The following is a 17,904-nucleotide window of genomic DNA, read 5'->3' on the forward strand; positions in this document are numbered from 1 at the left end:
ACACACACACACAAACATATCTACTGATAAACATTCACCACCGATCTCCATCCAAATGCCTTCGTGTGCTTTTTTCAAGCAGCAACCTCCCGCTCTCCCTCAGGAAGCCAATACGGAAGTAACTAAAACTGCAATTCATGGGAAATTCCGCTAGTCTTGGCCGCTCCTGGCTCCAAAACAGAGCAAATTTCAATTGAGCCCACTGTTAGAATGGCCAACTTTACAGCAGAAAAACAGGTGTTTACAGCCTGGCACAAAAAAAGATTTTGGTTAATACAGCTAATATTACCCTTCATGACAACTGTGAGGGGGTGAATTTTTTTATAACTCATCCGTTTCCTTTATATTAAGTTATATTAAGTTTGCATAATTAAGGGCGTGGTCACTTGATTGACAAGTAGGTCTCTTTGGTCGCCGTCACGTCACCTCAGCTGAATCCTGCAGATTAGCCACTGAACTCGGCATATTTATCGTATTTCTGTGTTGTTTTATGTGGCTTTACACTGTCAACTGCCTTTTGGACTTGTTTCCTACAATTATTAGATGGCATGGCATGCTGAGGGCACTTAATTGTGCTCACAAACCATTCAATTTATTTAAGATCATTTATGGTTTATATTTATATTTAGAGCTGTAATGCACTCCAGAATCTGATAGATTGATTAGCTGTAGGCTCTAGAACCGTCATCTGAAGTGTTGTCATACAGTGTTATGCTGGATTTCATCAATAGTCTTACATTAACTAACACAGACTATATCTGAAGTGTTTGGATGTAATTCGCGTTTTCCTCCTGTTGAGAAACGTCATAAGAACAATGTTTAGTGGCTCGATGTATTACAGCAGTGTTTTTAAAAGACTAAACACTTTATTGATATAGAATACAACCAAGCACAAGTGGTCAGAACACAAACGAGTCGCAGGTGATAAAGTATTAAGCGTTCTCCCAAAGTAAACCAGGTGTCTGAACCCGGTCCAAGCAAAATGCAGCATGCGTCTGTAGCTCCGCCCACTCTCCGCCTCTTTGCCCATGTTTGTTATCCCGCCGTGGGTGTGATGACGCGCGAACAAAATGGCGCCTACTTGTGGCTTCTTTTGCGCTCTTTAGAAACCTATGGGTGACGTCACGGATACTACGTCCATATATTTTACAGTCTATGGCTTTTACCCACGTGGGGCGTGGGCGGGACTGTGACTTGCATCTGAAATGGCTGCTGGACCAGTTGGCTGCCCGCACTCAACGGACTGTTTTCCATTACCCCTGTTCCCATCCCCTCTGTCTATGTTGTGTCTTGCCGGTGTGCTTATGCTAAGATAGGGCTGTTTTTCTCCCTTTTCTCACTTTGTCCTAATCAAGGGCAAGCTGAGGGGGTGTTTTTTTTTTTGCCTAACTGTCCAAATGTATCTTTCTTCGTTTCTAAATGCTGCCTCCTATGATCCGTCTCCCCTGAAAAGTTGTTTGTGATGTTTTGTGTATGGTCTGGGGGGTCCAATTTCGCCATACGAAAGTGTAGTGACAAATAAAGGCTGATTGATTGATATTAATAATAAAGGTGAAAAAAAGAGGAAGTGATGCAGTGGACCGGGCACGTGCACACATAGGGCTCAACCTGTGCAGTGCACATGCCCTTTTTAGTCTTGGATAGAAAGTGCCCTTCCAAAATGATCAAAAGTGCCCCCGCGACACAGCCCCCTCACCCCTACCGCCCTTCAGTATGCGCGCGACAACAGTTTTTAATCAATTCATCTATAGCGCATGTGCGATTGTTTGGACCCGGATTAAACCCACACCAACACGGGGAGAACATGCAAACCACACAGAAATGCCCCAGCCGGGACTTGAACCAGCAAACTTCTTGCTGTGAGGCCACAGTGCTAACCACTGAGCCGCCATCTAAATAATTCTAATATTTTATTCATTAACTTTTGTATTGATGTATAAAAGTAATTTCTTCAATAATTCAATCTCTCTGTTAGAGCTGCACAATTAATCGTAAAAAGATCGCGATCTCGATTCAACCCCCTAGACGATCTTAATCCAGCATTTCTACGATTCAGTCAATCATATTTTCAAGTTCAGAAGAGAAGCGATGGTGGCCGCACAAGGCTTCATGTTGTTTTACATACGTTGTTCAGCAACGTGGACACCTCCACATGGTGTTAAAAGAGTCACATGCTGTATTTATAAGGTATGATTCACCTCAAAAATGTCATTTCTGTCTTCATGTAATGTATTTGCGACCACAAAATCACACATGAAGTGAGCTGACCGTCAGCTGTAATCACAGGGAGGGCAGGGGCGCGCATCTGAATGAAGTTTACTTTAGTGAACAAAACCTGCATATGCTGTGAATAACAGGTAATAATGTTGTAAATAAAAACCAAAAACCACTACACTCTACTCTATATTGATATGCAGGATATCAAATACACTTCAAAAGAAAAGCAGGAACAATAATAATAATAATAATAATAATACAGCTGTGAGGAAAAGTCATTTATTGAGCAAAAAATTCTTTGCTAAAAACAAAAACTGAGTAAGAATCATTTCCCGGAGAAACCCCCCGCTTGTTTGTTCACAGTTTTGCCCTTTTGGAAGTGATAAAACGTTCCTACTAATCCCAAACGGGCCGTCACCACCACAGGAAAATCAATACAGCTCAGACAGGCAATAGAGTTTCTGATACAAAAATAAACCTGGCCTGCAATAAAAGGCACGTTTGCTCCAGTTATCACTGAATACACCTGCAAAGTGGACACGCATTCAAAACACTGAATTAATATAAACAGTTCAGTAAAGTCAGTAGCATTAAAATAGGCAGGAAATTAATACAGATGCATAATTCCTGTACTTGATTATAGTTCTCCAATGGGTTGCTAGGATACTCTGGATCGTTGCTAGGGTGCTGCTATGAAGTTGTAGGATTTTATGGGTGGTCGCCTAGGTTTCTCTAAGTCAGGGAGTCGCTAAATGAGGTTGTCAAAATGCACTGGGTAGGCCATTGCTATGTAGCTGCTAAGGTGGTTGCTAAGATGCTCTGGTGGTTGCTAGGGCATTGCTATGTGGTTGCTAAGATGCTCTGGTGGTTGCCTAGACATTGCTATGTGGTTGCTAAGGTGGTTGCTAAGATGCTCTGGTGGTTGCCAGGCATTGCTATGTGGTTGCTAAAATGTTCTACGGGGTTGCCAGAGAGTCGCTATGTGGTTGCTAAGATGTACTGGGTAGGTCATCGTTATGTGGTTGCTAAGATGTTCTAGGTGGTTGCTAAGAGGGTCTTTGTGGTTGTCAGGGCATTCCTAAGTAGCCGTTAAAATGTTCTGCCAGGGAGTAGCTATGATGCTGCTAAGACCCACTAGATAAGCCATCACTATTTGGTTGCTAAGATGCTCTGTATGGTTTCCGAGGCATTTCTATTTAGTTGCTAAGATGTTCTAGGTGGTTGCTAAGAGGGTCTTTGTGGTTGTCAGGGCATTCCTAAGTAGCTGTTAAAATGTTCTGCCAGGGAGTAGCTATGAGGCTGCTAAGACCCACTAGATACGCCATCACTATTTGGTTGCTAAGATGCTCTGTATGGTTTCCGAGGCATTTCTATTTAGTTGCTAAGATGTTCTAGGTGGTTGCTAAGATGCTCTTGAGTGGTTGCCAGGAAATCACTATGTGCTTTCTAAAATGTTCTAAGGGGTTGTCATGAAGTTGTTATGAGGTTGCTAAGATCTTCCAGATAGGCCATTGCTATGTGGTTGCTAAATAGTTCTAGGTGGTTGCTAAGATGCTGTGGGTGGTTGCTAAGATGCTGTGGATGGTTGCTAAGATACTCTGGGGGGCTGCTAAGATGCTCTGGGGGGTTGCCCGGGTATTGCTTTGTGGTTGCTAAAATGTTCTATGCGGTTGCCAGGGAATCACAATGAGGTTGCTAAGATGCAATGGGTAAACCATCGCTATGTGGTTGCTAAGATGTTCTAGGTGGTTGATGTTCTAGATGGTTGCTAAGATGCTCTGGGTGGTTGTCAGGGTATTGCTATGTGGTTGCCAAAATGTTCTAAGAGGTTGTCATGGAGTTGTTATGAGGTTGCTAAGATCTTCTAGATAGGCCATTGCTATGTGGTTGCTAAGATGTTCTAGATGGATGCTAAGATACCCTGAGTGGTTGTCAGGACATTGCTTGCTAAGTGGTTGCTAAAATGTTCTATGGGGTTGCCAGGGAGTTGCTATGAGGTTGCTAAGATGCACTGGGTAAAGCATTGTTATGTGATTGCTAAGAGGTTCTAGGTAATTGCTTAGATGCTCTAGGGGGTTGCCCGGGTATTGCTATGTGGTTGATAAAATGTTCTAGGGGGTTGCCAGGGTATCGCTATGTGGTTGCTAAGATTTACTAGAGTGGCCATTGTTATGTGGTTTCTAAGATATTCTATGTGGTGGCTAAGATGCAAAAGGTGGTTGCCAGGGTATTGCTATGTGTTTGCTGAAATGTTCTAAGGCAGGGGTCATCAACTCTGTTCCTGGAGAGCTATTGTAGTGGTTTTCTTGTTTTTTCTCTTACTAAATCAAACTCAGTCTGGAGGTTATGAATATCAGAAGAGTATACTTTATTGTCGACAACAAAGGAGAACTTTCAGGAGACCCCCAGTAGCATCTCTGTCTGAAAAATTCTGTGTCACTCATCTTCTGCCCTCCTTAAATACTCTGTTTTTGCCTTTGTTGTACATATGTCATACAAGATCCCTCCTAGTTTAACCCTTGACTCCAAATTCCACCTGTCATCTGTTTTTCCCTTATTTCTACATGTCACACAAATTCCACCTAGGTTAACCCCTGACCTCAATTTCCACCTAGATTAACCCCTGACCCAAACCTGGTAACTATATAACTTATCCAGTTCTTGTGATATGGTAATTCTTCTAATGGTATGCAAGTCTACAAGCAGATTATACACATACAATTTGAATATATATATTAACTTCTCACTTTAAAGAGTATAAAATCCACTTCACTACCTTCCTGCAGAATTCAGTCCCAACCCTGATCAAACACATCTGAACCAATTAATAGTACCTAAAGCAGCACTTGATAATTACAAACAGGTGTGTTTGGTCAGGGTTGCAACTAAAATCTGCAGGAAGGAAGCTCTCCAGGAACAGGGTTGGTGACCCCTGTTCTAAGGGGTTTTTCAGGAAGTTGCTATGAGGTTGCTAAGATGCCCTGTGTAGACTATCGCTATGTGATTGCTAAGATGTAGGGGTTGCCAGGGTGTTGCTATGAGGCTGCTAAGATCCACTGGGTGGTTGCCAGGGCACTGATTTGTAGCTTCTAAGATGATCTGGATGGTTTTAGATAAGTTTTTACTAATTATGATTATGCATGCACAGAAACCAATCAAAAATCTACTGCCACTGGTGAATTAAATAAGGCTTGAACTGAAATAAGCAATAAATCAAATAATTATATCATGTCCGGTCAAGTATATATTTGGTTTAATCTCACTAAACTTCTTAAAAATACTCCTAGGTCATCTTTTACTCCAAAACCTAAAGAAAGCACAACATATTTCTAAATACACAAAAAAGAACAGAAAAAATACTGTAATATATTAAATGCCATGACTAACAGCTAAATATTATAGTTATTTAATTGATTACAAAAAGCTTATTTTATGCAAAAATTCACATTTTACACATGAAAATGTGGCCAAAAAAAATATTATCTGTCATTATATTAACGTTAATAAAATAATAGTAATAATAATTAGCAGCAGCAGTAGTATATAACAGTAACCAGTGCTCAGCATAAATGAGTTCACTCCTCACAGAGCTCTCCTTATTCTTATGTTGGAAAAATTCATTCATTTTCCTTCGGCTTAGTCTCTTTATTAAACAGCTGAGGTCACCCCTGATTAATAAAGGGACTTATGCCTCGTTCAGACTGCGTGATTTCAGCCCCGATTTTGGCTCGCCGACAGGTTTTGAGAAATCGCAGACAAATGCCTGAAATCACAGGCAAATCGCTGCTCGTGCACGTGAGTGACTATAGCCCCTTTCACACAGTGATACCGGTAAATATCTGGAAAATTTCCGGAACGACTTTACCGGTATATTGAAAAAAGCGCTGTTCACACAGGCGAGGACGTTACGAAATTTTCCGGAAAAGAGCATTCACATATCCATTCCAAAATACCGGTAAATTCTGACATCATTCACCACAAATGAGCTTTAAACGGCTGCGCTTGTATTTGTAAACATTTGCCTAAATTACAAACTCTGTGGATGATCAATATTGTGAACTACTTTCGCAGGATCACTTTCGCATGTCGAAGTTCATAATATGTGCGTGTGCTGGCGCTCACAGGCACACGCAAAGCTTGAAGGTAAACAAACAACGGCTTATCATAAGCATCTCATAGATGATTATTTACACAGTTGGCATAAAGAAGAACATATAAATGTGATCTGACTAACTTCTAGCAGTTAAATGTGTCTGGAAAAATATTCAAAGGTTTTTATTCTCACAAACCGCGCGGACGTAAATGCGTCTGACTGTTGTGATTGGCTAAAGCAGACGTCTCACGTCAGCACGTTCTAGACGTGCACGCGCTTATTACGGGAATCTTCCTTTTGCGTTCACACAGCGCAGCATTCCGGCAAATTGCCGGTAATGTTACAACTTCTCTTTCCGGAAAATAGCCAGAACGAATTTACCGGTATTTTCAAAAAGGACCTGTTCACACATACAACCTTTCCGGAAAATTGCCGGCAATTTTCCGGAAAGGTCTGTATGTGTGAAAGGGGCTATTCACACAGTATGAACTATTAAAGACGCGATCTGAGAGAATCGCCGATGAGTCGCTGATGCCTGTGAGATATTTGGCGTGCTGAATATCTGGAGCTGTCGGCGATTCAAATCATGCCGTGTGAATTGAGTTCTGACTGAAAATAACATCAGCGATCGCCTTCAGCCAATGAGAGAGCAGCTTTCACTTGCGTGTGTGTGTGTGTGTATACCTGCTGCAGGCCAGCGGGAGGCTGGGGGAGAAGTTAAAGCGCTCTTTTTCAGTTTATTTGGACCCACGAAATGGAGGAAAAACTAGTGGAGGTTTGACAGGACTCAGGAGCAGCCGTGTCTGTTTGACGTTTCATACAGAAAGTAATTAGTTTATTATCAACGTTGAGGAGAAATGGCTAATTCCCTTTAAACCCAGGTGAGCAAACATGTACATGTTCTACCCCATTAAAGGCTTCTTTCTCATTATGTAGTTAATAACAAAAGATATACGACGTGTTTTTGGCTGTGAGACGTAGTTTGGACGAAGTTGTCGGCGATTCTTCCTATAGTAAAGTCATGCAATGTGAAAGTCCCTGTCGCCGATCCATCTTGCAGTGTAAACAAAGCAGCGACGAAACGCTAGCCCAGATAGTCAAGCAGTGTGAACACATCTGTGACACGACTACTTTCAAAATCATGCAGTCTGAACTCGGCATTAGTCGAAAAGAAAACGAATGAATGTATGAGAGATTTACAGTATGAGGGGTGAACTCATATATGTTGAGCACTGTATTATCAATATTAATTAAGGTAATAGACAGAAAATATGAATTTTCTGTCTCAATTATGCTGAGCACTGTATATTATGATTTAATCAAATTCTTGTGATTATATTTAATAATACAAATGGTGACAATTAAAATGTACCTTTTTTCTTTGGAGGTAAAATATGCTCTGGACAGGATTTGGTTTTTAATTTCTCTGCCTGAGCAGCATCTACACCAGTGCATAATCGAACTGTCCTCTCTCCAGTCCGTCTTTGTGATCTGACCACGATGAGGACGGCATGCTGCTATACGGGTCCAAGAGAATCCGGAAACAGCGCACCAGTAAAAACACCAAAAACAGCAGCAGGAGACCCACAAAACAGAGCGCCGTGCCCTGCTCGCTGTCTGGAGCCAGCAGGAGGCCTGCGGTGGCCCCGGGGTCCGAAACAGGGGCCAGAGATGACGGCAGATTGTACTCCATCAGAGGACTTCCACTCATCTTCAGTTCAGGAAAACCACATGAGATCGCCTTAAAATTCCTCCCGTTTCCACTGCATCAGCACTGAGATCAATCACATGGAGAGCAAACGGAGGCTCCTGCCAGGGTTAAATGCAGCTAAAAGAGAAAAAGAAAAGTATTTTATTTCAGCTAGTCACTCAGACAATATTTCTCATTTAAAAATTTAACTCAAACTGTACATCAACTAATTAAATACTGTATTTTCCGCACTATAAGGCGCACCTAAAAGCCTTAAATTTTGTTATAAAACGGCCATGCGCCTAATAATCCGGTGCGCTTTATGTGTGCACGGAGTTCAAAAATCTGTCTAATCTGGACAGTTAGAGGACCAACCTGAATGAATTCGGAGCTTGCTGTCATTCCGGGAGGACTAACAAAAGAACTTCAACCGCTGGATATTGGTGTAGACGGCGTTTAAAGTGAAGTTGCGAGCTGCGTGGGAGCAATGGATGACAGACGGCGAACACACTTTTACTAAGACTGGTAGGCATGCCGGGCGAGTTACGCCACCATATGTGAATGGATTGTGGATGCCTGGGCTAGGGTGTCTGCTTTAACTGTTGTCCGAGCTTTCGCAAAAGCCGGAACAGCCACCCGGCAATGAGACTGACTCCGACAATGATGAGAGAGAACCCGGCGTGTTTGATGACGAAACTGCCCAGCTGTTCAATTCAGACACAGAAGATGAGGACTTTTGGGAGAAGACTGATTGAAAATAATAATAATGTGAGTGTATTGTTAAATAGTACAATAAAGTTCAACTAAACTATGTTAACTGTTTTGCTTCCATTACCTTTTTTGCAGACAGTGTATTTTAGCGTGCGCCTTATAATACGGTGCGCCTTATGTATGGGTCAAGTACAGAAATAGACCCCGTAATTGAGACTGCGTCTTATAATCCGGTGCGCTTTATAGTGCGGAAAATACGGTAAATAAATAATCCCAGTGATGGGTTGCAGCTGGATAGGCATCCGCTGTGTAAAACATGTGCTGGATAAGCTGGCGGTTCATTCCGCTGCGGCGACCCCAGATTAATAAAGGGACTAAGCTGAAAAGAAAATGATAGAATGAATGAATTTTTTTTTTTAAATAAATAAAAAATGTCAACAAAATGCAACAAAATTAGTAAAACAGAAATAAATGTATTTTATTTCAGCTAGTCTCTAAAGCAATATTTCTCATTTTAAAAAAGTCACTCAAACCAAACTAATTCATGAAGTAAATTAATAAATTCATAAAAATGTACATATTTTAAAATAAATAAAAAATGACAAAAATGACAACAAAATTACTGAAATTACATTTAAAAATATGAATTATAATTTTACAAATTATAATGCAAAATATACTTGGAAATATATATACTGAGACCACATAGAGAGCAAATGGAGGCTCCTGTCAGCTATAATAGAAAAATAAATGTATTTTATTTCAGCTAGACACTAAAGCAATATTTCTCATTTAAAAAAGTTTCAATCAAACCAAACTAAGTAAATTCATCAAAAAATTACATATTTTAAAATAAATTAAAAATGACAAAAAAAATGCAACAAAATTACTGAAACTACATTTAAAAAATATTAAATATTAATACAATTTATGATGCTAAAATATACTCAAATACATATATATACTGTATATATACACTGAGATCACACGGATCAAACAGAGACACCTGCCAGAGCTAAACGCAACTAAAATAGAAAAATAAATGTATTTTATTTCAGCTAGACACTGAAGCAATATTTCACTTTTTTAAAAAAGTCACTCAAACCGAATTAAATAAATAAATGAATTCATTTAAAAATTCCTTATTTTAAAATAAATGAAAAATGACCAAAAAATTGCAACAAAATTACTAAAAATTACATTTACAAATTTTATAAATTTATAAAAATTATAATGCTAAAATATACTCAGATATATATATATATATATATATATACCGAGACCACATAGAGAGCAAATGGAGGCTCCTGTCCGCAATAATGCAGCTATAATAGAAAAATAAATGTATTTTATTTCAGCTAGACACTAAAGCAATATTTCTCATTTAAAAAAAAGTTTCACTCAAACCAAACGTATTCATTAAATAAATTAATTAATTAATTAATCAAAAATTACATATTAATTTTTGGTCACACTTTACAATAAGGTTCATTAGTTAATGTTAATTAATGCATTTACTAAGATGAACAAACAATGAACAATAGTTAACGTTAGTTAATGAAAATACAGTTGTTCATTATTAGTTCATGTTAACTCATGGTGCATTAACTAATGTTAACAAGAATGTTAATAATGCATTAGTAAATGTTCAATTATGATTAATAAATGCTGTACATGTGTTGTTCATAATTAGTTCATGTTAGTAAATGCATTAATTAATAAACCTTATTGTAAAGTGTTACCTAATTTTTTTATGACAAAAAAATGCAACAAAATTACTGATACAACATTTTTTAAACTTAAATATTTAAAAAATGTATGGGTGTCACGGTGGCGCAGTGAGTAGCACGATCGCCTCATAGCAAGAAGGTCACTAGTTCGAGCCCTGGATGGGTCAGTTGGCATTTCTGTGTGGAGTTTGCATGTTCTCCCCGTGTTGGTGTGGGTTTTCTCCGGGTGCTCCGGTTTCCACCACAGTCCAAACACATGCGCTATAGAGGAATTGGGTAAGCTAAATTGGCCAGTAGTGCATGTGTGTGAATGAGTGTGTATGGGTGTTTCCCAGTACTGGGTTGTGGCTGGAAGGGCATTCGCTGTGTAAAACATATGCTGGATAAGTTTCTTTCAATTGCAATAAAAATCAAACTAATGCAGCAGGATGTCGAACCTCAAATATTAGCAGAAACATCCACATCTCCTGATTTCACTCAAGAGGACTCCAGACCGCCAGAAAACACACACACACACACACACGTCATATTCAGGTGTCCTCGCTCGCCAGGACAGAGAAAAGCTGCTATTTCCAGCAGGATGGTGAGAGCAGACGCCGCTCTGTGAATAAAGAGAAAGACAGAAGGCATAAAATCTGGGTCGATCAGGATCTCAAAACACTGTGGATCAATAACGGACACATAAAAGAGAAATAAATCAGGTCACCTCTTCAGCACAGCATCCGTGTGGAATATTAAAGCACAAGGCCTGTGTGAACATCACATGCTTAATAATGCTGGGCTGTTGTAACTCAACGCTGGGTCAGATATGGAAAAACACAAACCTTGGATAAAAAAAAAAAAAGTCATTTATCATTCATTTTTCTTCTGTATATATCAGGGGTCGCCACAGCGGAATGAACCGCCAACTTCCAGCATATGTTTTATGCAGTAGATGCCCTTTCAGCTGCAACCCATCACTGGGAAACACCCATACACTCACATTCACACAAAACACTACAGCTAATTTAGTTCATCAATTCCCCTATAGCGCATGTGTTTGGACTGTGGGGGAAACCGGAGCACCCAGAGGAAACCCACACCAACACGGGGAGAACATGCAAACTCCATACAGATATGCCAACTGGCCTAGCCGGGACCCAAACCAGCAGCCTTCTTGCTGTGAGGCGACAGTGCTAAGTTACCGTGTCACCCCAATTTAGAGGTCTGCATTCCCGCGGCTGTCCCGCGGGCGCCGCGGGACCCGACCAGATTTCTACGGCGCGGGTATAAATTTCCGAATAAATCACGGGAGCGGTCGGTAACGGGTTTAATTTGGGACGGGAGCGGGCTGTCTAGCAATATCGCTCCCGACTCCCGAGTGAGCACGCGTATGTATGTGTGTAAATGAAATAGCGCGATGCTGTGTTTAGCTTGTTTGTTGCAGTGTGTGTGTGTGTGTGTGTGTGTGTGTGTGTATGTATGCGCACGCGCGAATGAGAGGTGTGTGTGTGTGTGTGTGTGTGTGTGTGTGTGTGTGTGTGTGTGTGTGTGTGTGTGTGTGTGTGTGTGTGTGTGTGTGTGTGTGTGTGTGTGCGCGTGTGTGCGCGTGTGTGCGTGCGTGTGTGTGTGTGCGTGCGTGTGTGTGCGTGCGTGCGTGCGTGCGTGTGCGCGCGAATGAAAGATAGGGAGCTTTGCCTCATTGCCTGTGTTTGTGCTTGGTGCTTATGAGTGTGTGTTAGAGGGCGGGCGCGCGCACGCGAATGAGAGAGAAAGCTTTGTCTGTGTGTGTGTGCTTGGTGTTGTGCGTGTGTGTTTATACAGACAGCTTGTTATAGGCTGTCTGGACTGTATAAGTGGGTGATTTTTCGGTTTTGTTCTCCCCCCGCTCTTTAGCGGGATCGGGCGCGGCGGATAGAAAATGGGGCGGGTCGGGCAGCGGGACATCAAGTGCTTCGGGTTCCGGCTAAAACCTGGCGGGTGCGGGAGCGGTCGGGTTCCGGCTAAAACCTGGCGGGTGCGGGCGGGTGCGGGCGGGAGCGGGATTCAAAATTTTGTCCCGCGCAGATCTCTACCCCAATTAGCAAACTTTTAAAATTCGATTAAAATATTAACTGTTGGGTTTGTCGATATTCTTTCAAGCATTAAATTAATATATAACCCAGCTTTTTTTAGAGTGTCCAGATAATTATGAAGGTACCAGGCCTTAAATACTAAGAGTTAATATGGACAAACCCAATAGCTGGGTTAAAAAAAATGTACATTTAATGTAAAATAAAACTAACCCAATGTTGGATTTGTCCTTATTTGACCCAACATTGGGCATTTTAAGATGGGATGTGTGTGTTGACAGCTGATTCTTGCCCCAAACACAGCTGAGTTAATAATAACTAAAGGGTTAAAGGCAAGTCAATGGTCATCTGTAAATACACAAATCTAGAATAGATGAGGTCATACAGATCAAAGCATGCCCTGGTTATCAAAGAGTCCTAATAATGTCAATAGGACAACCAGGCTGGTAAATAACACACTGCTGCAGTACATAAAGTTGATGTGAAAATTTAATTCTTTTTAAAATATTTCCCAGGTGACGTATCATTTTCAGCTAACCTATAAATTATTAATATTATTTATTTATTAATGAATGAACCAATTATTTTTTTAATAATTTTTATAATAGATTCTGAAAAATATTTTGGACAAAAAACATTAACCCATTCCTTGGGTTAATTTTTTCAAATAAATTTAAATTACATTTTTAACCCAACTGTTGGGCTTGTCCATATTTGACCTAACACTGAATTAATGCTACCAAGCATTGTATATCAATAATAAAAATCAACAAAAATTATAAAAATGAAAATATCATATTTAAGTCAATGTGTAACTTAGCACTTCTCTTTAAAACCTACCAGCATCTACTGTAACTGTGTGTCTGATATAATAAAGACGTTGGTGTTTGGCGTGAACAATTTCAATTTTAAACAGTAATTTAAATAAGCATATTAAATATAACTACAGTCAAATGATTTGGTAGTATAATTTATGCAAAAAAAATAATATTAATATTTAAATAATACATATAAATTACCCTTTCAAAAGTTCATAAAAAAAAATATATATATATACACAGTATATATATATATATATATATATATATATATATATATATATATATATATATATATATATATATATATATACAGTGTATGTATGTATGTACAATATATATATATATATATATATATATATATATATATATATATATATATATATATATATATATATATATATATATATATATATATTTATATATATATATATAATTTAAAAAAATTACCCAAAATTGGATTTGTCTATATTTGACCCAACATTGGTTAAAAAAAACAAACTAGTACTTTTCTAAGAGTGCCATTTATCCAAGTACATCTAACCATTAGAGAAAGCTCTTTCAGAAAGATTAAGGGCCCTATCATACACCCGGCGCAATGTGGCGCAACGCAATTTGTTGTTTGCTAGTTTCAGCTCGTATCATTTTAACATTTTGCACCACGCTGTTTAAATAGCAAATGTGGATGAGACGTTAGACCGAGGTCCTGAATTTCTGTGGTCATTAAAAATCCCATGGCATTTCTCGTAAAGAGTAGGGGTGTAACCCTGGTGTCCTGGCCAAAGTCCCTCAATCGGTTTACGATTATGGCCTCCCAATCATCCCCATCTACTGAATTGGCTCTATCACTGTCTCTCCACTCCTCCAATAGCTGGTGTGCGGTGAGCGCTCTAGCGCCGTTGACCCCTTGCCCCTGACCTGGTCTCGAAAAAGAACACAACCTCTGTCGTTTAGCAAAGTCTTACTTACAAAGTCCACCATGTAAATAGCAAATGCGATATGGTGCGACGCAACTGACTCTTAACGGGAATGGGAGATGAGACTCTGATTGGTTTATTGTCAAAACACAAAGAACGCATTAAGAGAATAAGCTCAACCCTGTTAGACCATGCGCCACAGCGCAAATCATATTTTTCCGTCATTTGGACTTTGTGCCTATATCGTCAAAATAGAGCGATTTCATATACACACAAAAAGCATGTTAAATATAACTCTAGTAAAATGCTTTGAATTAATTTTTTTTTTGCAAAAAATAAAAAATAGTATTAATAATTAAAGATATTTAATTCCCCTCTAAAGTATATATTTTCCCCCTAGAAAAATGCTGGCCTACTCAAATCCAATTGGACTTAATATGATTTTAAAAAACAAAAGTTTTTAAAGAGTGCAATTTATGTTAATCTAACATTAGAGAAAGCACTTTCAGAAAAAATTTGTAAGTGATTTTGTATACACACAAAAAAAACATAATATATATTATATAGAACTATAATAATTTAACTATAATAATGTAATATTATATATAACTATAATATATAAAAAACTAAATATAACTATAGAAAAAAAGTTTGATATTATTATTTTTGCAACAAAAAATAAAATTAATTAAAGATATTTAATTCCCCTCTAGGGCTACATGGTGGCACAGTGGGTAGCACGTTCGCCTCACAGCAAGAAGGTTGTTGGTTCGAGCCTCGACTGGAAGGGCACCCTGCAGCATAAAACATGCTGGATAAGTTGGCTGTTCATTCCACTGTGGCAAGCCTTGATTAATAAAAGGTCTAAGCTGAAAAAAAAAAGAATGAATAAAATGCTTTGATATGATTATTTTTGCGAAAAATAATAATAATAATAAAAATAATAAAACATTTATTTGCCCTCTACGTTTACATTTTTTAGCCTATAAAAATTGCTGGGTTGTTTAAATCCAATGGCGAAACAAAAGTGAAGGGAAAATTTGACCCAATATGAGTAAAAAAAACAACAACAAAAAAAACCCTGTATATTTACGCCAGTATATACATCTAACCATTAAAGAAAGTGATTTTATTTACACACAAAAAAAGCATATTAAATATAACTACAGGCAAAAGGTTTGATTATTATTATTTTTTTACTAAATTATAATAACAATAGATGCAGCACGGTGGTGCAGTGGGTAGCACAATCACCTCACAGCAAGAAGGTCACTGCTTTGCATGTTCTCCCGTGTTGGCGTGGGTTTCCTTCAGGTGCTCCGGCTTCACCCACAGTCCAAACACATGCGCTATAGGAGAATTGGGTAAGCTAAATTGTCCGTAGTGTGTGTGTGTGTGTGAAAGAGTTGTTGAAAGAGTTGAAAGAGTGTTTCCCAGTGACGGGTTGCAACTGAAAGGGCATCTGCTGCGTAAAACATATGCTGAGTTCATTCTGCTGAGGGGACCCCAGATTAAAAAAGGGACTAAGCCGAATAAAATTAATGAATAATAATAATAATAATAATAATAATAGTTAAATATATTTAATTCCCCTAAATTCTTTAATTCTCTACAAATATATAATATATTCCACTTCAAAAAAACTGGGTAGCTTAAATCTAATGCTGAGTCAAAAGTGAAGAGACAATTGATCCAATATGAGTATAATAAAACAGCATATGCCATGTATCACAGTACACATTTAACCATTAGAGAAAGCTCTTTGAGGAAGGTTGTTATATAGTTAAGCTGATCAGAAGAGTCCCGGGCAGGAGGAAACACTGCCTGTGCAGAAATAGACACAGATCAATAGCACAGCTGATCGATCCACTCACAAACTTTAGATAAATCATTGTTTGCTGTCTGTGTACTTGACTGAAGCACCTCTGGATGAAAATATACTACACAATAAACAAAGCCAACAGCGCGTTTACAGTCAATAGTCACCATGAACTGCGGAATTGTAGTATTATTTAAGAGTATGTCACATCCAGCACATATATTTCCTTACAGAAGGGGCGAATTACAGCATTTATAGTCATGTAGCACTTGTATTATATATTGGTGTGTTTGCAAATAGTTCATGTTTGGCTTCTGACTAACTATAAAGCGTTTTATGATATCTGACAATACAAACAATTGTTTAATACACGAGGCCTGTTTCAGTAAGGAGGTTGAGTTTTTAATAGATTTAAAGGTGCACTTGTGTGTCTGCCTTTAATATTGATCAGGTGCAGGTTGATATTTAGAATGTAAGCAGAACTAAAAAATTGTTTTTAGAACAGGTAATAATTAAGGATGTCACGACTTCGATTTTAAATTAAAATCAATCGAAATTTATGCACAATGTCGATTATCGAATCAAAAAATAGAATCGTCGATGCTGCCACGCCCCCATGTCACGTCAGCTTGGCTCGCCAAGCGGGAAAAAGACACGCTTGTTGAAGTGCTTGTTAAACTGCAGACGCAGGAGACCCGTCGACAGAACTCAAACCCTCTCCTCTTTCAATGAAGTCGCCGGTGTGGAAGTATTTTGGATTTCCAGTGAGTTATGTTGACAACGTTCGTGTTGTTGACAAAAAAAAAAACAGTTTGCAAGCTCTGCTATGTACGTATTACGGTTGGGATGATAGACGATGGGCGCATCGCGATCCTCCGCCCTGCCCCCGTTGCAAATCCGCTCGCAAAAAATACACACTAAGGCCCTGTTTACACTAATAAGTCTTTGTTTTTAACTGGCATTTTGGAACGACAACGACCCACATCCACACTGGCGTGTAGCATTTCTGAGCAGCCCTCCTTCCTCACTACCGCTGAAATCGCACATCACGTGACCACACACACTCATTCACACACAGACACAAACGAACACTCTGTCATGCGCTCGAGACAGCGGGTCCAGGCAGTCAGCGGGTCAGTAGACTGCTTCAATCTTTAACTTTCACACAAGTACTTAGTCATTTTAGCGAACACCTCAGATACTGTTGGCTGGCTCCTGTTGGTTGTGCACCTTTTTTACCGACGCCATTATAACGACACAGATCATTGCCTATTCACGAGTCCCGCGGAAAAAGTGACTGACAGGTGGTAATTATGTGCGTATCTTACCTTTATTCATTTACTGTATGATTTGTTTATGGGTAAAACAAAGACCATGCAGGTCAGGTAGTTTAAACGGTAGGCTACAAATAATTAATTCGTTATTAATTAATGAATTATTCATAATCGAAAATCGAATCGCACCGTGACTTTAGAATCAAAAATGTAATCGAATCAAGCATTTGGAGGATCGTGACACCCTTAGTAAATAATCCCATTAATCTAGTTACAGTGCATGTCCCTATTGAAGGTCTGTGAATTTAAGCTAATTAATTGTTAAAAAAGGACAAGCCATTCTCGTACGTGACTATGTTCTTTGTGTAACTGAAATGTAGGCAATAGCTATGTTTCCATGCAAAAAAGCTAATTAAATTTATGTGCAAAACTGGAATATCGCATAAAAGAAGTGTGAATAAAGCAGCGTTTCCATGCATTTACTGCGGTAGAGGAAGCTGTGTGAATCTTTTCTTTATTTAATAAATGACTTTCACCTTAGAGGACAATGCTGATACACAATGAACGCGTGGTGGTGTTTGAAG

At 39.0% G+C, this 17,904-nt stretch overlaps 1 protein-coding gene across 1 annotated transcript; it reads right to left on the reverse strand.

Moving 5' to 3' along the window:
- Nucleotides 1-7,657: 7,657 nt before the first annotated feature.
- ctxn1 (cortexin 1) lies at nt 7,658-8,110 on the reverse strand. Its single transcript, NM_001303014.1, is given in 1 exon segment — nt 7,658-8,110. A coding segment is annotated over 1 exon segment (270 nt). The 5' UTR covers nt 8,022-8,110; the 3' UTR covers nt 7,658-7,751.
- Nucleotides 8,111-17,904: the final 9,794 nt, after the last annotated feature.

The sequence above is a fragment of the Danio rerio genome, chromosome 2 (assembly GCF_049306965.1).
Source record: "Danio rerio strain Tuebingen ecotype United States chromosome 2, GRCz12tu, whole genome shotgun sequence".
Classification (NCBI taxonomy): domain Eukaryota; kingdom Metazoa; phylum Chordata; class Actinopteri; order Cypriniformes; family Danionidae; genus Danio; species Danio rerio.